The 22,464-nt window shown below is 42.5% G+C and overlaps 2 protein-coding genes and 1 non-coding gene across 6 annotated transcripts; 2 read left to right on the top strand and 1 right to left on the bottom strand.

The window, feature by feature from the left end:
- On the top strand, window positions 5,934-9,206 carry LOC110433470 (LOB domain-containing protein 6). 3 transcript variants are annotated; one of them, XM_021455668.1, is made up of 4 exons: window positions 5,934-6,141; window positions 6,398-6,820; window positions 6,973-7,333; window positions 8,705-9,206. In XM_021455668.1, exons 2-4 carry the CDS (start codon window positions 6,410-6,412, stop codon window positions 8,710-8,712), a joined length of 780 nt encoding a protein of 259 aa, XP_021311343.1. In that variant the 5' UTR covers window positions 5,934-6,141; window positions 6,398-6,409; the 3' UTR covers window positions 8,713-9,206. The 3 variants fall into 3 exon arrangements, with proteins under 3 accessions (XP_021311343.1, XP_021311341.1, XP_021311342.1); XM_021455666.1 differs by having other exon boundaries at window positions 6,973-7,376; XM_021455667.1 differs by lacking the exon at window positions 8,705-9,206 and having other exon boundaries at window positions 6,403-6,820; window positions 6,973-7,645.
- TRNAI-AAU lies at window positions 14,275-14,348 on the top strand. The gene has a single exon. It is a non-coding gene; the product is annotated as a tRNA-Ile (tRNA).
- On the bottom strand, window positions 16,248-19,698 carry LOC110434157 (rhodanese-like domain-containing protein 4A, chloroplastic). Of its 2 annotated transcripts, none has more exons than XM_021457933.1 (4): window positions 18,957-19,698; window positions 18,077-18,179; window positions 17,743-17,997; window positions 16,248-16,697 (listed from the first exon to the last, which is right to left on the bottom strand). In XM_021457933.1, exons 1-4 carry the CDS (start codon window positions 19,610-19,612, stop codon window positions 16,644-16,646), a joined length of 1,068 nt encoding a protein of 355 aa, XP_021313608.1. In that variant the 5' UTR covers window positions 19,613-19,698; the 3' UTR covers window positions 16,248-16,643. The 2 variants fall into 2 exon arrangements, with proteins under 2 accessions (XP_021313608.1, XP_021313609.1); XM_021457934.1 differs by having other exon boundaries at window positions 17,852-17,997.

Below are 22,464 nucleotides of genomic sequence, written 5' to 3'. Positions count from 1 at the left end.
GGTCCTGATCGAGTGGGGGTAGTGTTGGCAATGGGTAAATCCCATCGGATATGAACTCCTCAGACCCATCCCCGTGACAACAATATGACACCACGGGTATCCCCATATACAGTGATGGGTGGGGGAATTTTCCCAGACCCATACCCGGGTGGGTAAATTAGACCCGGCGGGTCACCCATACCCGCCAAACATCAACCATTCACAAGCACCAGTCACGTAGTAGCAATTCACAAGCATCGTCACATAGCCATTCACAAGCATCGTCACATAGCCACCTCACCATATACCTAGCAAATAGCAACATAATAATTTCTGCTACAACCACTAGTCACAACACCATAATAGTTCATTGTCCATACAAATCACGTAGTAGAGAATAGTACTTTGCTAGCACTACATAGGGTTTCAGTGTATGAGCTGGCGGTGGACTGGTGGCTGGTGGGCTTCTTTAGTTTTGAGCTGGGTATTTTTCACCCATGGGTAAATGGGTATGGGGACTACTAGAACGTCACCATACCCGCGTACCCAATGGGTGAAGAGTTTGCTCTGCTTGTGTACCCATGGGTACTGGTTTCACTCCATATTGGTACCCTAATAGAGTAAATACCCATCGGGTCACGGGTCGTGGGCCCCCATTGACATCTTTAAGTGGGGGGGTTGGAAAAGGACGCCGAGGGAGGGCGCTGCCTCTCAATCATGCATTTGCGTTCCTCGCTAGTACATGCCGCATTCAATAGCATCACTTAGGTGTGTTTAGCCCGCCGCCCCGCCACCTTGGCGACACAGGAGGGACTATGGAGGACGGTGATCCACACACACCTCTCTCTCTTTTTTTTTGAGGGAATCCACACACCTCTCTTACATCATCGTATGATTAAATGGGAATGCTAGGCTAAGGGTTTTCTACCTATTGTCCTTGAAATGATGCATTTACCTATTGTCCTTGAAATGATGCATTTCTATCAGTATCTCTTTAGTAAAAACTATTTAGATTTTGATAAAGTATTTATGATACTAAATAAGTGTGTTTTAAAGATATATTATATGGTGGATCGAATCACACTTATTTATTGATATTTTTAGACTTGGTCAAACTCAAAATGGTTTGACTCAATATTATGGTAGAATTGTATTCTTTTTCAGATATACAAAGGGAATGCATTTTTAGGGACAAGCTGTTCCATTCTTATCCAAACAACAGAGTCTTATATAGAGAGTCTTATATATACACGCATCTTGTTATTCTCTATGTTATGGAATCGAGAAAGATTGACCTATAAGTTATGGAATCAAGAAAGGTCTATTGCCAGATCAATAACTTTATCTTATTTGGTTTCATTATGAACCGCAAGTCATGAACCCATAATGTTGTATTGCTTGATAATTCAAAAGGCAATAAGCATTAGGTCCACGATTCATTCAAGCCTGATTATCCTTGAATAAACAAAGTGCCCTTTGTGAGGATTATTGTGACTTTGACAACATAACAATTGGGACTAACAATGTTTATCAATATATATATATATGGATTTAGTCCTGCTTATGGATAAAAGATGGACTTGGGTTAGCACAACCCATAAAGGATGTTCTAGGATGAGCACAACTACGCAACAACATTCCATTGTATTACAGAACAAAGATGGGCCACCAACATGTAGTTCTTTTTCTTCTAGAGCACTTGGTCCGCCACGCCACAAGCACATCATTTGCTTCAAATTAACAAGGCACGCAGTAACATAGGCACACATCAAGATGAAATGGAAATGAAGGTGTTCAATCATTTTCACAACCTCTTTGGAACCACAGTTGAGAGCCCAAGTGTAAATAACTTTGTGGCTTATGGCAAATTTTACACATATTAGAACTTGTTAGGTTCAAAGTCGAATGCAACAAAATATTTTGGCTCGGATGATATGTCTAAGTTTGAAAAACCAAAACACTTTGACACAACAGAACATATGATGCAAGTATGAGAACTTCTAACTCATTCTTTTTGAACCAACCAAGAGGTCAACATCTAGAAAAATTTAGATATTTTGACACATCAAAATTTTCTACGAATAGTAGTATCAGAACTTCCAGTGGATAATAATATGACTTTCAACTAAATAGTTTAGATATTCCGACACATCAAAATTGTCTATGAATAGTAGTATCAGAACTTCTAGTGAATAATAATATGACTTTCAACTAAATAGTACTAAGGACCGGGAACCTTATACATTTAAAAGATAGAACTTTTGGACTTGGACATTGGAAATTTTGATTTGAGCAGGACCCATTTTAAAGGATTAAGTCAATTTGAGATGTATTAAGAATTTCAACTCAAAATAGATCAAGATGCAACTATTGTATGAGTATAAGTAGCCTTGCACGGTCGAAAGACACAACAATTAATCAAATATAACATTGTCTGACTTCCTCATTTTCTACATTTTTTATCCTTAGATTGTTGCCCATTTCTTGTTTCATGGTGTGATGGGCATATTAGAGCAATCTAGCATGAACCCTCAAATCTTGGCCCTACTTTTGATTTGAGGGCTCCTACTTTTGAGGGTCCAACTTCTTTTTTGATTTACTCGAACAACAACTCTGAAATCAAAACCTCTCAAATCTATTCCAGCAAAATTGAGACTCATCTTTCTCTTTCTGCAGTCATATCCATCGTCGGTTCAATCAACTAATCTATGGATGATGAAGAGAGCATACTTACTACGATCGGACGGGACACCAAACCATTTAAGGTCTTGGTTCGTGGTTTGGTTGGTCCAACCAATTGAACTATCAGTGCAACAAAATTCAAATATAATAAATCATGCAAGGAAAACAAAACACATATCATAGCTCAGTGCTAGAATTCTTACTTCCCCAACGTCTAGGCCATGGTTTGAATCCCAATGTTGGTTGCCCAATTTTCTTCAATTCAAATCCTAAACCAGTTCAATGGTTTCATACAGGTTCAATTGCACACCGGTCCTTTACATGGACTGAATCAGGTAGTGTTTTGGTCATGGGTTATTTTCTATATGACCCATTGGTCCAGTCTGGTCTATGGAGAAGCGATGCGTAAGGACTAGGGCCTCACTGGGAGGGGGGTCGCCGAGGAAGAGAAGAACTAATGAGAGAGTATCCACGCCGTGAAAGGAACTCACTAGGGACGAGACGAGTGCTGGAGAGAAGAGTTGTGTTGGGCCTAGGGGCCTCATCGCAGGAACCACAACACGTAGAGGGATCTCGCTAGGGGAGTTGTGCCACGCAGGGGCGGAGCTAGAATTTGAACATAGGGGGGGGGCGTACAAATCAAGAATAATCATGTGTATTAAAATATTACATGACAAAGGTGTACATAACAGAAAAATAAACGCTTGTGTTACGATACAAAAAAAGAAGAAAAACTAAAAAAATAAAGATAAATTAATTAGTCTCAGGCCTCTAACATTCACCTAATCAATCTATTTCTTTGGCCAGGAAAAAAATCACAATAAAACAAGTAGTTAAACGGGGGCAAAATTAATTAGCACTAGATCCTAACATTAAATGACAAACAATCAGTTGCATGTCGTTTAGCCTCAGCCAAGACGATCACTTAAACGGGTAAAATGGTCATTTAAATAGAAGGTTAAACAGAAACACCATACCACCGTTAGTGTTTAAAAGTTGAGTACACAAGCTAAATAACCGTTTAGAGTTTAGACAAATAATGACAAAAACTTAAGAGATAAGAAAGATAATAGGAAGACTAATGCTAAATAATCTAGATCCCATTGTTGGGGATCAATTCAGAAGGATGAAAGGAGAAAAACGCTGATTTTTAATTAACTAGCTAATTAGAGTATATAGTAGGGGAGAAACTAATGTTTGATAGGCAATAATAAAAAATAAAAGATATGAAGTAAATATTAGAAAGATCTAGATTTTATTTGTATAAGAAACTATTAGAGATTAATATGAAATAAGAATAAAAATCATAGTACAGATAATATTGTTAACTAGTTAATTAGACAATTCAGCATCTAATCTATGAGATGTATTAAGGGTAGGCAATAATAAAAATAAAAGATATGAAGAAAATATTAGAAAAATCTAGATTTTATTTGTATAAGAAACTATTAGAGATTAATATGAAATAAGAATAAAAATCTTAGTACAGTAGTTAGTTAATTAGACAATTCAGCATCTAATCTATGGGATGTATTAACAGAGTTATGGGAAGGTTGGGGGGTGCCAGGCCCCCCTCAGCCCCCCCTTCCCTCCGCCACTGGTGCCACGGGAGGGTCTCACCGGAGGTATCCACAAGAAGAGGTGCACTGTTAGGGGAGGGGTGCTACGCTAGGAGCAGCGAAGTAGATGGCACAACATCGAATGTGGAATGGTAGGCACAATTCCACATGCGCACGAGAAGGGAAACGTCTGGAACTATCATTTAAGGGGTGAGAGGGAGATTTGAGGGGCCTCACATTTTTAGGGCTATAGTAGGGGCTTTCTTTGGAGCCTTTTTTTTTCTATCACCCTCAAATTTTGTTTTGAGGCTCAAATTGAGTTCTACTGGAGTTGCTTTTAGGCTTTCATCCAATCTGGTAGGATAAACCATTGTGGGTGTACACTATAATCTTATCTTGGACACGTGTTTGATGGTGTTGTCTCACATTTCCACATGTCTAAACCTATTTTGTTGCACATGTTAGAAAGAGTCTGGCTCCACCTGAGGTGCTCAAGTGTGATGAAACAAAATTCATCACTAGGAGAAATAGTTGATGTCAAAATATTTACATTACATTGGCAGTTTAGGGCAAAAGAATAACTATGATTTGAGAAAGCAATACATAGAGGTATTAGAAGTGTAGTATTTCATTGCTTTCACCATCCACATTTTATTTATATTTTATGTGAACAAGGTAACATTTTACAAATGATATGGATATCATCGTGCACAAGAATTAAATATTTCTATAATATATTCATAGAAGTGTATATCTAAACAAAGATAACAAAAAGTGAAAAGAAATAGCCCTTTTGTAACGAGAATGAGACTATATATTTAAGCATATTTTTCTATTTCCATTTTTTGTTTATTTGAAGGACAACACGATTTTAGTTTCATTAGCTTATATTCAATATGTTTCCATTAATGTCCAAACGAGATCAATGTTAAACTAAGAACGTTTTTGTTGTTGAGGTAGTCGCGGTATACGTTTGCTAGACACATTGTTTACATATATCTTTCATCTAGAGGTTACATGACGACGACCAATTAAATTTCACATGTTGGAACTTTTGACAGTAAACTTGGAATATCCTACTAAGTGTTTTGACTCGTCCCAGAACATCAGTTATTTAATTTTTTTTGGGCAACTGGAGAGCGCAATTTCTGAAAAATGGGATATCATGATACGCATTAGAACTTTCTATGGATAGTAACATCAGAACTTCCAACTAGCAGTGATTCAACTTTCCACAAAATAATTATTAGGACTAGTAGTATTGTTGTGTTATGTAGATCAGCGCAAAGAAAAAAAAAACGGTGAGACTTTGATGGCAATGAGGTACTCCCTCGATCCCTTTTTAACTATCATCCTCACTCGACAAGTTAAATATATTTAACTTTAATAAAAAATATATAAGAGATTATTAATATATATGGTACATAATAGATATTATTAAAATAGTCATTAAATAAATTTATTTAGATATAAATTTCAAGACGAAAAAGGGAGAGAGAGAGGGTGGTTCTTGCCCAGGCGATGATGGAAGTGATGGAAATCAAAATCATATCATTATGCTATCTGACTCATACGCATTTTCCAGAATATTATTATTATTATTATTTACTAATTATTATTTTGTTACTACTGCTGCTGCTATTATGACTGCTACCAGATAGGATAGCTCTAAGACGCTGTATGTCCGCAGCAGCCTTGAGCCCATGTAAATGGTCCTACACAAGGCCCCGGTCAGCAAGGGCCTTTTCTTCTTCCTTTGCCCCCCCAGATTGCGCGCTCTCTCCCTCAGAGCCTCACAACTCGGCGACGACTACGCCAAGTGCCCAGGTCTTCTCCAGGCCCGGTCGCTGCTGCTCTACACCAGTTTCCCGGGTCTTCTTCGGAGTTCGGACTCGTCTTCGCCGGCGACGAGCACCGCCAGGTACGCCCACCCTTTGGTCATCCCTTCCTTCTGTTCTGTGGAAACCGAGCACCCAAACCCTAACTTGCTATTTGTATTCGGATCTGATCTACTGGGTCCGCCCCTGATTTATTTTGGGCAGTATTCCTCATTTTTGGCAAAAGAGGAAGTCCAGCCAGATTCTCTATTCTCCCCCCTGATTTCCAGCAGCTTCTAAAACTTTCTAAACAAACTAGAAACAAGAGTCTAACACACAGCTTGTGATCCTTTGTGCCAGGGCAGCAGACGGATGGCTTCGTCGGTGCCGGCGCCATCGGGGTCGGTGATCACCGTGGCATCGTCTTCTTCCTCAGCAGCCGCGGCCGCGGTGTGTGGCACGGGCTCGCCATGCGCTGCGTGCAAGTTCCTGCGCCGCAAGTGCCAGCCGGACTGCGTGTTCGCACCCTACTTCCCACCGGACAACCCGCAGAAGTTCGTGCACGTGCACCGTGTCTTCGGCGCCAGCAACGTGACCAAGCTGCTGAACGAGCTCCACCCTTTCCAGCGCGAGGACGCCGTGAACTCGCTCGCCTACGAGGCCGACATGCGCCTCCGCGACCCCGTCTACGGCTGCGTTGGCGTCATCTCCATCCTCCAGCACAACCTACGCCAGCTCCAGCAGGACCTCGCCCGCGCCAAGTACGAGCTCTCCAAGTACCAGGTGATGTACATGACGATATCGTCGTCGACATATCATCCGATCCATGTCACCGTACCACATGTTGTAGAGATCACACATGAGCGAACGTGTGTTGTGTCGCGTCGGCGGCTAATTCCCTGCTCGATCTTCGTCGTTCTTCCTTGTGTATATAGGCGGCAGCGGCAGCTTCTGCGTCCACGGCGGCGCCCAACGGGCCGCAGGCGATGGCAGAGTTCATCGGCAACGCGATGCCGAACGGCGCGCACAACTTCATCAACATTGGACACTCGGCGGCGCTCGGCTCCCTCGGAGGCTCCGCCACCGTGTTCGGCCAGGAGCAGTTCGCCAACGCGCAGATGCTGTCCAGGAGCTACGACGGCGAGCCCATCGCGAGGCTGGGGATCAACGGCGGCTACGAGTTCGGGTACTCGACCGCGATGGGCGGGTCTGGCGCTGTCTCTGGCCTCGGGACGCTCGGCATCAGCCCTTTCTTGAAGTCCGGTACCGCCGGCGGCGACGAGAAGCCCAGCGGCGGTCAGTAGGCGGTCCGTGTGATCGATCCATCAAATCTTGTCAGGTTTGGTTTGGTTTGTTTTGCATGCTGCCTACACAGTGTTCTAGTCTGTTTTGCCTTTCTGCTTCCGAGTAATTCGCGAGTTTGGTAGACTACGGTTAGTCCGTTTTCTTTGCTAGATGCGCAATCATGCATGACTAATAAGGGTTTCTGCATGATGCTAGTTGGAGCGTCGGTCTTGTTCAAACAAAGCATTGCACAACTGTTTGGATCTATATATTATTGATGACTTGGTGCATGCATATGTACTTGAGCACCAGAGCTTTACTGAACCTCTGATCAACAGAATCCAGCATCTCTTTTGTCAAACTGTTTTGCTTTTATATTGGGTACTTGTTTAGTATCCACATGCACAGCACAAGGTGTGGTGAACAAATCTCTTTTCAGATTTCCGATTTGTGTTGATCGTGTGGTGAACCTAAACAGCTTTTTTTTTTCTTTTTTGATATGGGTGTTCCTGTGAAATAGTAGTTGAAACAGAAGAGACAACATCGGTTAGCAAATCCTGGAGAATATCACTATCTCTAGGCAGTCCTCTAATTTTCGAGAAGTCCTTTTTAAAAAAAATAAAAAATAAAAACTGTCTATGAGCTAGGGCACAGAGAATTTGGTGGACGTGCATCAATCATCATATATATATATCATATGGTGGCATGCCTAATGTCATGTAGGTGATGAATTTCGCATATATCTATCTGCTTAATTGCATGGCAATGTACTAGAAAGTTTCCTGTGCCAAAATTAAGCGATTGGTATCAAGAGCACGCACGCATGAGTGTATCAGTATCCCCAGCTAGCTAGCTAGCTATAGCTAGCGACAGTAGTAGCTGCTGGTGCTGGATATATCTCTAGGAAACAACTGAGATATTTTGTTTCCTTTTTTAACGTAAAACTGGTAGAAAACTGCCATTTTATTAATTTTAATTATAAAGAGTAGAGCTTTGTATAAATTAAAGCATTGTCAGCTCGCTACTAACACAATATTCCATTGTAATGTGCTGTCAGCTTGAATGAACTGTACTAATATAAGTACCCACAGGCCACATCATAGAGAAGCTTCTGTGTTGAAATAGTAGTAATATTCTTTTTGTCTATTCATAAGTGGAAAAATGTACAGTCCGTGTCAACCCTGCATTTAGCATGCAGTTTCTATTTACAACAGTTTGTTGGACAGTTCCCATTTTTCGTGTCTAGCATAACAATCATGCTGTCTACATTTCAGCCATAGTAGTATATACTACATTTCATAGCCATATATATATATTGTTACGTTTTCAGCTATATATACATACCAACCCTGATAGACATATTTGGAATTGTTTTTTTTTCAGGTTACTGATGTGAAGAAACGAAAAAAAAAATCCATGAAGTGCTGAAGACCAAGTGGCGTGCAAGGATTATCCTAAATGTCCACCGTTACGACGGAGGGCTAATTTGCAGTCGATTCTACATATGAAGAGTGCATGCATGCTTATGTCGTTGTTTAATTAATTAATTGCTTGTTTGTTAATTACCACCTCCCTCCCTCTAGCCTCCATCCACAAGATCGTCAGATATTTCATGCAAGCATCCACAAGTGCCGTCTTATGTTGTTGCTGTACTGCAAAACAGAAAAAAATTGCATGCTTATCCCTGATTTTTTTTCTTCTCGGACGACTAGCGCCCCTTTTTGTTTCTAGTTTCTACTATTCGACCTCTAGTTCTCTACTCCATGTATTGCTAGGTTGGCTATACTATGAAGTTGACCTTTGAGGAGGTGCAGTTTCTTATGGCCTGATGGATGCATCTGTGATTCTGTGTGATATACTGCTGCTGCGTGTATCTTTGCTTTGACTTGTGGTGAGCTATGTTGGATTGAACAAGTGATGCTAAATGGCCTATAGCTAGGTATGTCAGGCAGGAAAGATGTAATGTATCATTGCATGCATGGACATGGAGATAGACTCGACTCGACCTCGGCCGGCATTTAACGTTCGCATGCTCGCTTCCTACCTCCCCCGCTGGTTTTGCTTGCAAGAGAGGCCAAAACGGCAGAAGACTGCCCTGACCATCTCTCTGAACCTGAATCTCCTTTCTGCTATTGCGTGGGCGCATATATGATCCTACACTGATAGGGCTAGCCGGAGCTATGATGCTAGTAGACGGCCGGCATCGAGTGGCCATTGTTTAGTTCACCCCGATAACCAAAAAGTTTTCAAGATTTCCGGCACATCGAATCTTGTGGCACATGCATGAAACATTAAATATAGACGAAAACAAAAACTAATTACACAGTTTAGCTGTAAATCACGAGACGAATCTTTTGATACTAGTTAGTCCATAATTAGATAATATTTGTCACAAACAAACGAAATTGCTATAGTACCGAAAACTTTTCACTTTTCGGAGCTAAACAAGGCGCTTGCAGGGTTAAATGGCACCTCGATCGATGTCACATCCTGATGCGGTACTGGTCAACCCTCAGATTGCATTGCATTGCATTACGATCCATCGATGTCTTTTCGTGGTGAACCCAAAAAAGATCCCCAGCGGGCACTGGGCAGGGCTATCTTAGCTAGGAGTAGTAGTAGCACGCAGCAAATCTGCAGCAGCCCAAAGACGAGCAACAACCACCTGTGGCCAAGCCATCAGAAAAATAGGATTAAATAAAAAGATCTTATTTGTGGTAGCATCATTATTGTAGCAAAGTACGTGCAAAGCATGCCGCGCGCATGGCAATGGCAAGGTCTGCGCGCACCCACCGCGCTTTGCTTTGCTTGCTCTATTCCATGCCGCACATGCCTATATAAATGCACGAATAGTTGCTCTGTGCAGGGGTGATGATACGTTGCACGAAGCAAGCATAGCCATCGAGGCATGGCGCGGCGCATGCATGCAACATGTATCGCGGCAGCAGCCACTAGCACACTATGGAAAAAGCTGTTGCTGTGCGGAAACCAGTGGCAGCTGAATGGACGACGATGCCACCGTCTCTCTCTCTCCTGTACGTGCATTCTGTTGCCTGAGTGCTCCTGTTGCTTAGCGCGGTTCGTTCGTTGACCAAAAATTGGGGGGCTAGGCTAGCTGTTTGACACGGCACAAGGCATTTTCCACGCAAAGGGAACACATGGAGATGCTGCATGCTACTCCTAGGCCTTGTTTAGTTCCAAAAATTTTTGCAAAACAGGTACTGTAGCACTTTCGTTTGTTTGTGAAAAATATTGTCCAATCATGGATTAACTAGGCTCAAAAGATCCGTCCCATCAATTCCGACCAAACTATACAATTAGTTTTTATTTTCGTCTATATTTAATACTCTATGCATGCGTCTAAAGATTCGATGTGACGGAGAATGTAAAAAATTTTGTAAAATTTTTTGGGAACTAAACAAGGCCCTAGCAATTGGCAAGGCCACCCCATGATCAATGAATGTGAGAAGAAGCGCGGGCAGGGCAGCAGGGGCGCCCAAAAATGTCGTCCTGCAGGGAAAATTCAATGCACATCCCTGCATTCATAGCAGTGCCCGCCCGCCCTAGCATACGGGCAATGCCCCCAGCACAGTCGCGCATTGTCTAGCCCTGTCGCAGACGCGCGCACAGTTCTGGTTTGGTTCTTGACTAATGCTGTAATAAACATTTGTCAAATCCATTTTGAACAGCTGCAGTACTCCATAAGTAACATTTCAGTAATCCACTCGATTTTCATTCCACGAATGCCGGACAAGCCGGTGGGTGGAAGAGACTCGAATTGGAGTGCCAATTTTCTTTCTCCCTGTATAGGAAAAACCAGCACAGTGACACTTTGAACAGTACCTGTATAAGTATTAAATATACTATACTCCTAGAGATGCTACTAATTAATGAAGGAGGTGGCAGGCAGGCATGATGAGAGGCGATGGAGATGGAGACGTACGCTGGCAAGTTTCGCACGGACAGAGACAAGCACCGCACACACGAGAATGATGCGAGCCAAGGGGCGATGCGTGGCTGGCCTTGTTTGGTGACACCAAATTTTTAAACACATGTATGAAAAATATTGAATATAAATAAAAAAATATAAATAATTGCACAGTATAATTTGATAAACGAATCTTTTAAGTATAGTTATTTTATGATTAAATAAAAATTACTAAATAGAAACAAAAATACTATAATATTAAAACTAAAAAAATTTGCCAACTAAACAAGGCCACGCGTGGTACAAGTACTTGCCCCTTCCTACTCGCATTCATTCATTCAATTGGAATTGGGATGGATGGACGCGGGCGCCGGCAGAGACGGAATGGACGGAACAACAAGCAGATCGTTGCAAGAAGGAAGGAGGGGGACGCGCCGAGACGAGACGAGCGCAATGATGGCGGGCGATCGGCCGGAGGGGCCGGCGGCAATGATGACGATCGACGGTGCAGCAGCGACCAGCGCAGCACAGTGCGGGCGTACGCACGCAGCAGCTGCAGGGTCAGGTCAGGGTGCAGGCGCAGCGACAGAGAGAGAGAGAGAGAGAGAGCGCCTCTCCGATGGATGGATGGATGGATGGATGCATCCTGTGCCGGTAGTGGTCGCGCGTTAAATGCGATCTGCTTCGCTCGCCGGCCGGCGTCTGCGCCCGCCTCCTGCCGCGCGCGGCGTCGCCCACGAGGCCGTCTGGCTCTGGCCACGCGCCTGCCGCTGCCGCTGCCGCGCCTGCCTGTGCCTGCGCGCGGCCGCCCTCCCTCACACGTCTCCTCGCTCGCTCGCTCGCTCGCGCAGCCGGCCGGGGCCCAGCTGCTCGATCAGCTTTCAGCTAGCTGACCCACCGCGCGGCGCCAAACGTCCCTTTTGCCGCCCCTCGTGACGTCGTCCAACCAGCGGAGTTTCTGGGCCGTTGGATGGGTACGACGGGGGTGCCGGCTGCCGGCGCCGCCGTCGTCTCTCCTCCAGTCTTGTCTCGCTCGCCTCCTGCCTGCCACTGCTCTGCCTGCCTCGGCCGGCCCATGGCGACGACTGTTGCCACGCACGCTCGTTCGTCGCTTCCCCCGTCGTCTTTGCGTTCGTCGGCTGGCGACCACTGGGCACGCCTCGGTGACGAGTGACCACTGACCACCGACGACTTGACTAGCAACGCGCGGGTGGACGGGTCATCGGATGTCTCGTCAGGCACTCACAAACGTGCGGGCGATCGGACAGGGGGATCGTCGCATCAACCACGAATTTACGTGTGCACTGCACACCGCGTTGGAAACAGTGGTAGGAGAAAGTTTCTAGGTACTATATAATTTACGAGATTAATATTTAAAGTTTAGTTAGTTTATAATTAGATAATAATTATTAAATAAAAACGAAAATACTAGATAAATTATACAATTAATTATTCTTTTATCTACTGTAAAATTTAATATAAACAGAAAAATTTGAAAATTTTTTAGATTTTAGGTGGACCAATAAACTTTTCGATTGCCTGCCGGTGAAAACTGCGGATAGGAGTTGAAAACATCATGATATATATATATGGTTCGTCATGAGTACCGCTAGTACTAATGATGATGCTACTGTTACTAGAGGTACCTGCAGAGATAATTCCGGTGGCCCGCGGCGCCGGCCGACATACGTGAAGGTAGTGATCTCGGCGGTCGCCATCGTGGTTTCGTGGACGCGGCTGCTGCTGGGTGCGCCGTCGCTCGCACTAGCTAATCATGATACTGTTGTTATCAGCAGCAGTATACTAGTAAGAATCTCGTACAATACTACACCACATCGACTACCGGTGGGTACGTATCAGTTGCTAATCTTGGATCGAAGCTGGAAAGGATGGGTGCTCACTGCTCAGACAGTCGTGTACCATACCTCTGTCGACTGTCGTGTGTCGTCTTCGTCGTTGAAGCAATCCTCGTCCTTCCATTCCACATCAACTGTCAGCACTCATGGCGATCGTCACTCCTCGGGAGTAGTATCAGTGTACCAGCAGTAGCCACAGACGGCAGGACTGGACGGAGGCAATTGTGAAATGTCTAGGACTTGTTTAGTTTCACCTTAAATCTCAAAATTATTTCAAAATTTTTCATCACATCGAATCTTGTCGTACATACATGGAATATTAAATAATAGATAAAAAAATAACTAATTATATAATTTGCCACGAGACAAATCTTGTAAGTCTAGTTAGTCCATAATTAGATAATAATTATTAAATACAAACGAAAATACTACTCCATCCGTCCACGAAAGAATCAATTCCTAGGATCTGTGCCAGTCAAACTTTATCTTTTTAAAGTTTGACTAACTTTATGGAAAAGAGTAACAACATCTATAATATAAAATGCACATTATATGAAAATATATTCTATGATGAATCTAATAATACTAATTTGATACTATAAATCATAGCATTTTTGTCTAGAAATTTTGGTCAAAGTTTAAAAAGTTTGACTTAGGACAACTCTAGAAATTGACTCTTTCGTGGACGGAGGGAGTATAATTCTCAAAATTTTTCACCCAAGGAACTAGACAAGTCCTTACTCCTACAGAGGGGACTGGACAGGATGGTCTCCAGCTTCCAGAGCGATGTGCTACAGTCTAAGGCCCTTTTTGATATGCCAAGGCTAAGAAGGTTAATGGACTCTAATCACCAGTTAGCTCTTATTAGTCCATGATTAATCTGTATTCATCATTTCTATTTGGCGTCCAAAGATATAGGACTAACTGATAGACCTATGGATGGAAACAATACATAATTACCCTAGTAATGGACAAAGACAATGATAGATTTTTAGTCTATGGTAGGAGGTCAATATAATCGACTTCCACATCATCCTACATCTATAAGGATTACAATGACATACCAAGCAATTACTGGTTAGTGGTGTTTTTGCTTCAAAACACATATCTCTATTTCAGAATTTTGCGTTGCTACTGTTTAGAATCCTTTTGAACTAAAATATGTAAATGGCCCATTAGCTCAGTTGGTTAGAGCGTGGTGCTAATAACGCCAAGGTCGCAGGTTCGAGACCTGCATGGGCCATTTTTTTGTTTTTGTCATATTTGTGAGCATAACGGGGCTTATTGAGCATGTTTTTCAGTTTTTGTTTTTAGCATGTATTTTTTGTTTTTGGCATATTTGTGAGCATATGGGCCTTATTGAGCATGTTTCTTAGTTTTTGTTTTTAGCATGTTTGTGAGCATACGGGGCCTTTATTGAGCATCTTTCTTAAAATGTTGTCCTGTCTGTCAGAGTTGAACCAATTACCAATTTTTTCAAAGATGAATCAAGGAACTTCTCTGTTGTATGGGTTCTAAACGCTTCTCTTTCTTTTGGTTAAATATAAGGTCGCAGGTTCGAGACCTGCATGGGCTATTTTTTTTGTTTTTGGCATATTTGTGAGCATAACGGGGCTTATTGAGCATGTTTTTTAGTTTTTGTTTTTAGCATGTATTTTTTGTTTTTGGCATATTTGTGAGCATAAGGGGGCTTATTGAGCATGTTTTTTTAATTTTTGTTTTGGCATATTTGTGAGCCTAAGGGGGCTTATTGAGCATGTTTCTTAAATTTTGTTTTTAGCATGTTTGTGAGCATAAGGGGCCTTTATTGAGCATCTTTCTTAAAATGTTGTCCTGTCTGTCAGAGTTGAACCAATTACCAATTTTTCAAAGATGAATCAAGGAACTTCTCTGTTGTATGGGTTCTAAACGCTTCTCTTTCTTTTGGTTAAATATATTTCAGTAGGGGCTTTGCCCCTCCTGTTTCTTCAAAAAAAAAGATGATACAAGGACCTTGTGTTTTGTACGGGTCTTAAACCCTTCTCTGCTCTTCTAAACCCTATTTATAAACAAACTTTTAAATATTTGTTGATGTTTACTTGCTAACGTGGATGATATGATAGATATGGATGAATCAATAGTTGTCCATAATTATTAGGTACAGATAACATATTTTGTACCATATCATACTTTTACCATGTTTATTCTACAAATGTGCATAAAAGTGAGATTTCTTATAAAGTACTCCATCTATTCCAAATTATAAGATATCTTGACTTTTTTAGATATATTACTTTTATTATATATTTAGAGTATATCTAAGGCCTTGTTTTAGTTTTCTACCCAAAAACTTTTTCACCTATCTCTAATGTGGGTTCATTAAGAATTACTTAGGCACTTAGATAGTGGCTCTAGGTGTGGATTTTCACGGGCTCCGCCACTAGCCAAAAATATGTTGACTCGTCAATAGGCACCTCTGCTGGGGAGGACATGGTGAAAGATTTGCTGAAGAAGAGATGGAGGAAGTGAGCGATATCTCAAGTCGAGAGAGGAAGGCGCCTTTGCAGGATGGCGAGAAGACGTTTGAGCAGCGTTCTGATGTTTAGGCTGGGCCCGTTTTGGCGTTGTTGTCTACTGGAGTCTTCGCATTCGTTAAGTCCATGTAGTTTGGTGGTTGTTAGAACAGCATTGAGCCAGTAGCGTTTAGATGGTTCTTTGGCTTTGTTGGATAATAAATGTCGCTCAAACTGGTATCCCAAATGTAAACCGCTTTTTTAAGCTTTCAATATAAGCCGGGACGGAAACGGTCTTTGTTGTAAAAGAAACATCACCTCTTTTTGTTTAGACAACAATAATACTCCCTACATACCTAAAGTCGTTTAAGATAATGAGACGGTCTTCAAAGCCTAACTTTGACTCCTTATTTTTATAAAAATATTTATTAAAAGTGGTATATGTATATTTTTATAAAAGTATTTTTCAAGACAAATTTATTCATATGGTTTTTTCACATTTCCAAACTCAATAACTTAAAAGTTATTCATAATTTATATTCCCAATGTTTAATCAAATCTTATCCAAAACAACTTTCTTTACAGATACTGAGTATATCATCTAGTTTGACGATGTTAAAGACCTCAGTATGTACGCAGAGTGCATGAACTGAAGTCTGAATCTGAACCTCTGTTACAATTGTAGTGCTGCGACCTATATGGTGTCTGAACCAGTGATAATACAATAACGAGTTAACCACAATTGTCAAATTGAGAATGCTACGGCACCACCAAGTGTATAAAGTCAGGTACAAAATGTCATTTTGCCCCACATACAAACCAATTAATAGTACAACAAACGGGTACAAGCTTAACAATTACAGAACTAAGAATTCACCATGGCCTCAATAGAAGCAAGAGCTCCAAACACCAATATTGGTCCTCTTCCATGTCATCCCAATCAATCTCCTCGGCATCCACGGTTACAAGTATACAAAAATGTTTGTGCAGGAAACGACTGCTTCTGACCTTTTGAGTTTCACACATGTTATTGTCCTGCATTACTCTTACTTCGTCGGTTTTGATGGTGTTGGAGATGATGGAGGCTTCAAGTCAGGGTACTGCATGCACAATAAACTCAAAGGCTTGTAGCAGTTTGTACAGTTGTATGCGTAATAGTTTTTGTGGTCACTGGTCAGTTTGCATCATAAAGAGTGAAGAAACAAAGGATATAAATGAGTGTAGATATCTAAAGGACAGTCTGTCATGTATCTACTTTATGTCAGCAAATAGCATTTGCACTGGAATTCCCTGTCCTTGCCTGTTAGTAATTTCTGTGGACCTGAGTCAAGCCATTTATGTGCCTCCAAAGTGCCATTATCTAGCTTTCAGGTGAACATAGAGCTTTAATGATTTAATCAAAATATGCCTTGTGCTGTCTTGAGTTACGCCTGAAGATACGTTAATAATTTGAGGTCTTAACTCTTGAATTAGGCATGTGGATTTGGTTGTGGTAGCTTGGGCTAGAGCTACAAATTTGTGGTATGATGCCTCTTCTATGAATAGGTTGAAGCTGGAACTCTTTCCATTATCTTAAAAAAAAGCTCATGCTGTGATTACCATGATCTAATTCCTTCCTCAAGCATTCACATATAAAGCTCTAAAAAATAATATAGTCATAACTCAAGTCTAGAAGCATACACCAAACATAAAAGCCATGGCCAGTTCTTCCCAGAAGTCTCTTCATTATCTTAACAAAAAAACAAAATTGGCCATGCTATCATTAACATGATCTACTTTCTTTCTAAATATTCATATAAAGCTTTAAAAAGAACTACTATGGTCATAACTCTAACCTAGAAGCATACCAAATACAAAGGCAGTGGCGAGCTCATCCCAAATTATTTATCGTTTCAGATGGATTTGAGTCAACTATTTCTTAGTTGGTCTGGCATTGCTATAAGTGTGATAGCTGGAGATAACATAATTTCTCAATGAAGTTCACTGTCAGTACAAAAGAAAAGCAGTAAGACGTGTATGAATAGTTGAATACTGGTGCCATTTATAATCATATAATAAATGGTAACCAGTTGGATCTATGAAGAAAAATCTAGAATAAGCAGGTTAATTTTGAGTGTGGTGATGAAAAGGCAAAAAGAACCATACATTTGGATATGGCGATAATGGTCTCCTAGTTGCATGTTTTGCAGCAGTTGTACTTCCATTGGAATTTTCATAAACATCTTTGGATTCATCGCCAGTATTGACTACAAACCTGCTTGGAGGAGCAGATGATTCCTCGCTTCCCTGCTGCTGACCGTATGTTCCATCATTGCTTGCATCTGTGTGAGCTAACTTTGCACCCTTTTTTTTCCTCGGGAAAACATGAACAGATGGGGGAAGATAATTTTCTTGAACCGCCTAATGGAGATGAAAAGACTTAGAAAGGAAAAGAAAATGAATTGTATGCTATTCCTCACACAATAGAATAATACCTTACCTGCCACCCTTCTGGGCCTCTCAAGCCTCCTTTAATTGCATAGGCTTCCTTAAAACCATTCTCGACCAGTAGCTCAGCAACTTTCAAAGAATTACCATCAAAGCTACCTTACACAGCATAAATTTAAGTTGGTAATGTGGAGGAGAAAAGTTGGTAAGTGCTACTAGATGGCAGCATGTCAAGAGACCAAAGGTTCTGAAGGAAGTTAAATATAGAGTACTCTTAAAATATAATTGCTTTGGCAGAAGTAAACATATAGCAAATCTAAACGAAAGCTATCATTAATCTTGTTGAAGTAAAAAATCCAGAGAGGTGAAAAGTTACATGGCATCCATTTTGGTTAGGCTGATTTTTTTTTTAAAAAAAAGGAGAACAATATTTCTTCTAGATTTATATATATTTTAAATTTTTAATCATATGTAAATTAGAAACTGATTGGATAGAAAAGCCAATAACAAATATCCCTCCCATTGCTTAACAGTTTAAGTTCCCTGCATCAGAAACAGTGAAATTACAAATTGTGACTTAGTGGTGTTCCCAAGGAATTCTTCATAGTTCCTGAGAAAGTACACACCAATCACTTGTATTTAACAAGAATTTTGCACAATTCAGAATTGTAAAATCAAAGAGCCATTTAGTTTACACAGGACACAACTATATGCATTTTATTTACTATATAGAAGGTGTACACCTTAGAGTACACATCTAACAGTATGTACACTAATCTTTTGCAAATTACGGCTCAACTGTGGTAGACACATTTATTATCGCCCCTAAATATTGTGCAATTCCATTTGAGGCGAAACCCATTCAAAGACATAAGACATTGTATCTGGTACTTTAGGTAAATAATTCAATCAATTTTCCATGTAGCACTCACTTGTCAAGGACGCAGACGACGGTGTTGGTCGGGTCTGGAAACCTCGCAAGCACCTCCTTGACAAAGCCCTTGTCGTCCTCCTCGTCGAACTCCACCTGCACGGTGCTCTTGTCGACAAGCTTCAGGTTCGGTGGCGCCATGAACCGCACGCTCTTGCCCCGCCTGATGTCCAGCAGCTGCGCCTCCGGCACGTCGCGTAGCTTGCGGAACGCATCGATGGCGCTCACGGGCTTGTACTTCTTGAAGACGTACTCCTGCACGAGCGGGATCACCACTAGCCACACGAACACGACCCCAGCCACGAAGAAAGGGTTGCGGTTGTTGAAGTCGTCGATTGCCACCACGATGGACTCGAGGCTCACTTTCCCGTCGCCCTCCGCCGCAAGGGAAGGGAGCGGCCAGGACGCGAGGGCGGCGGTAACGGGGACAAGGGCGTCCCGCCAAGGCGCCGCCGCCTTCGGCGTCTGGATTGCGGCCTTGGAAGCGCTAGTGGGGATGCGAGGATCCGGGATTTCGGAGGCGTTGGCGGTCTTGGCCGCATTGGGGAGTAAAAGTAGGTTCTTGCGAGCATTTCTTGGGGCATCGAGAGGATTTGGGTGGTGGGAGCTGGAAATTCGGAGGAGCGAGCACTGCTCTTGGAGTCGGAGGAGAGCCATGGTAGCGCGAGGCCTGAGCTCTGTGCAAGGATAGCAGAGCTCCAGGGAGCTAGAAGATGGATTGCCCACGAGCCAGCAATTCAGCGTCGTCATTCAGGTAGCTATCCGAAAAGGGGAGGGGACTAGATAAATCATATGGGCCTTGGGCTTTGACAATATTAATTACTAACTTTTACAATTGGGTCTTGTGTGTAATCCATGGGCTTTTCTGTTCAATCTGGACAACGGAAGATGGATAAAAAAAAGGATTGATTTGGGCCATAAATGTGTAACTGAGTATCATGGGCTGGTCGGCCCGTGTGGATATTAATCTGTTGGGCTGATGAATCGTTAGGGGCTACAGCTGCGCTCTGGTCACTTCTAATCTCCCCAACCGTCTGCGGTTGTGCTCACATTTTCCGGTAGTTGTTTTAGAATGTTTGTACTCATATTTTTCTCTCTAAACTATACGGCTATAAAGATTTTTAATTAGATTTGTTTTTACTCCTGGGTAGAACTGTTCATAGATCATCTAACTCTGACCAACCCAATCTGACCTGACCCGTCTTGACCCGCCATCACGTTGGGTTGTTAGGCCCTTGACTCTTGGTCTCACCCAACTAACTCAAAAAAGCTTGACTCAAAGTGCAAAAACCTAAGAAATGGAACTGCTCCGGGCCTAGAACCATTCGATATTTTATACTGAGCTGAAAATAGCCATTCCAAGCCAGGAATGCCTAACCGAATGGGCCCTAAAGGAATTGATGAACTGAGGAAGCACGACAAAGATCATATTTACTTGAGACACTCAGCATGCACTACCGGCAGTGCCATCTTGACCTTGGTGTTTTTTTCCTCGCCTTTAGTCTCTTTTCTTCATTTATGCCCACGAGTGTATGCAACGAAGACTAGAATTCTATATATATGTTCAAATAAACAGACAGTAAGTTTCAAGCAAACATGATGAGGCAGGCGAATCCTAGCCAATTTATTTATCATTCACATAGCAACAATCTAGCCCTATAGACTGACACCACAAATGAAGATTCAAAACTAGTTGTTGTCTAACAGGCACTAGGAAAATACATACTATATTTACATCACAACTAATAGATCCAGTGCATATATAGTGGGTAGGTGAAATTGTTTGCACTGCCCATTTTGCTAAAAAAACTTGTTCATAGCTAGATCACCAGATCTCAAACTTAGTTTCCACCTTAGGAAACATGTAATTTATATAATAACTTTCACTATTAAGTGCATTGTCCACCCATAAATGTAGTGGAGCACACTGCATCCATAGACCTACCACAATCACAACCATAGTCGAGCACATTGTAACTAGAAATATTGTTTCAGACAAAGAGTGACTAATACATGTGACTGAGTTAAATGCACTAACGTCCACTAAACTTTTATGTGTATGCCACTTAGCTAGAGTTCATGCAATTTAGCGTGAGGGGATGTGAAACCACAGGTACCGTGCTGAGGTCGCATGACCACCAAATGCTCTCCGTGGTGTGGGTCCATGTGGCGCTAGTGCCATGACCGGCGTCATGGGATACCTTCGTGCTCCTCTCCTCGGCCTCCATCCTTGCACCGCTACCCATGCCTAACATTTGTCTCCCCCTCCCTTTCTCCATGTCCCCCATACCAACTTTGCCTCACTCCCTCTCCCCTTATCGCCAACCAACTCTGCCTACCTCCCTCTCCCTCTCCCCCTGCCTCTTACCCTCCATTCCTACCTCAGATACCATTGTCTAGGAAGGGCCCACACACCTTTTGTGATGACTATTCTATGTACTAGTTCATGGGCCAGTGCATCACTAACAGGGACACAAAGCGTGTGGAGTTGCTACAAAAGGCCTCGATCTATGGTGGTCGGGGGTGGGGAGGGGGTTGATGGTGATGGGGTTGAGGCTGGAGCTGTGTAAGAGTTCGAGGGGCACCCATGCGTCTCTTTGTCTATTTTGCTTTTGTTGTTCCATACTTCCATTTGTAGCTATACATATGTTTCATATAAGAAGCAATATACAATGCCTAATTTCTCCATATGGAATACACATGTTTCTGAATGTCACCCTCTCCTAGCTATTTTGAACCCTAGAACTACTTTTGGTACTTTGGTCCCATCATCATCATGCAAAGATGGTGTGAACCAATGCCCACTAAGAAGCACCATAACCATAAGCTTATACTAATGTACATCATTTGGGTTTCATTCATTCCTTCTTTGCACCCCTTTCAAGCACTACTACAAAAATCTTTTGTGAGGCGTTTCGAAATGTGCCTTAAAGGCGGGCAAACATTTCAACCGCCTCGGTTAATGCCTCGAATTAACTGAGGCAGTCGTGTTTATTAACCGAGGCGGTTACAGTCAACCGCTTCGCAAGGCGGGCCTTATAAGTAGCCCGCCTCCAAAAATACCCCCATTTTTGGAGGCGGGCCACTTATAAGGCCCACCTCGATTAATATTTCTGAGGCCCAACGAAAAGCCCATATCCAATTCATATCGAGTTTATATATATAGGGGGAGTTAGGGTTCCAATCAATCAGTCGTCTAAATCCTCCTCTAGTAAGTCATCCCCATCCCCTAGCCCGACGCCCCCAACCCTCCCCTTCCCATCTTGCCACCGGCGACCCTCCCCTCCCATCCAGCGACACTCATCCCCTCCCTGTCCTGCTGGTGGCTCCCCTTCGCTCCTCCTCCCCTCTCCTCTCTACAAGGCCCCTCCTCTACCTCCATGGTTGTGGGACGACATGAGGAGGCCCCTTCAGCGGGCGCATGGGTAGCTTGGTGGCGGTGGCAATCTCCTCTAGGCGCAGTTGACCTACCTTTGCGTGGATTGGGGGCAGTGGTGCCCCACAGTACT

This window comes from Sorghum bicolor, chromosome 3, assembly GCF_000003195.3.
Source record: "Sorghum bicolor cultivar BTx623 chromosome 3, Sorghum_bicolor_NCBIv3, whole genome shotgun sequence".
Taxonomy (NCBI): domain Eukaryota; kingdom Viridiplantae; phylum Streptophyta; class Magnoliopsida; order Poales; family Poaceae; genus Sorghum; species Sorghum bicolor.
The sequence above is the reverse complement of the archived record's forward strand: the minus strand, read 5'-3'. Positions and strand labels throughout refer to the sequence as shown.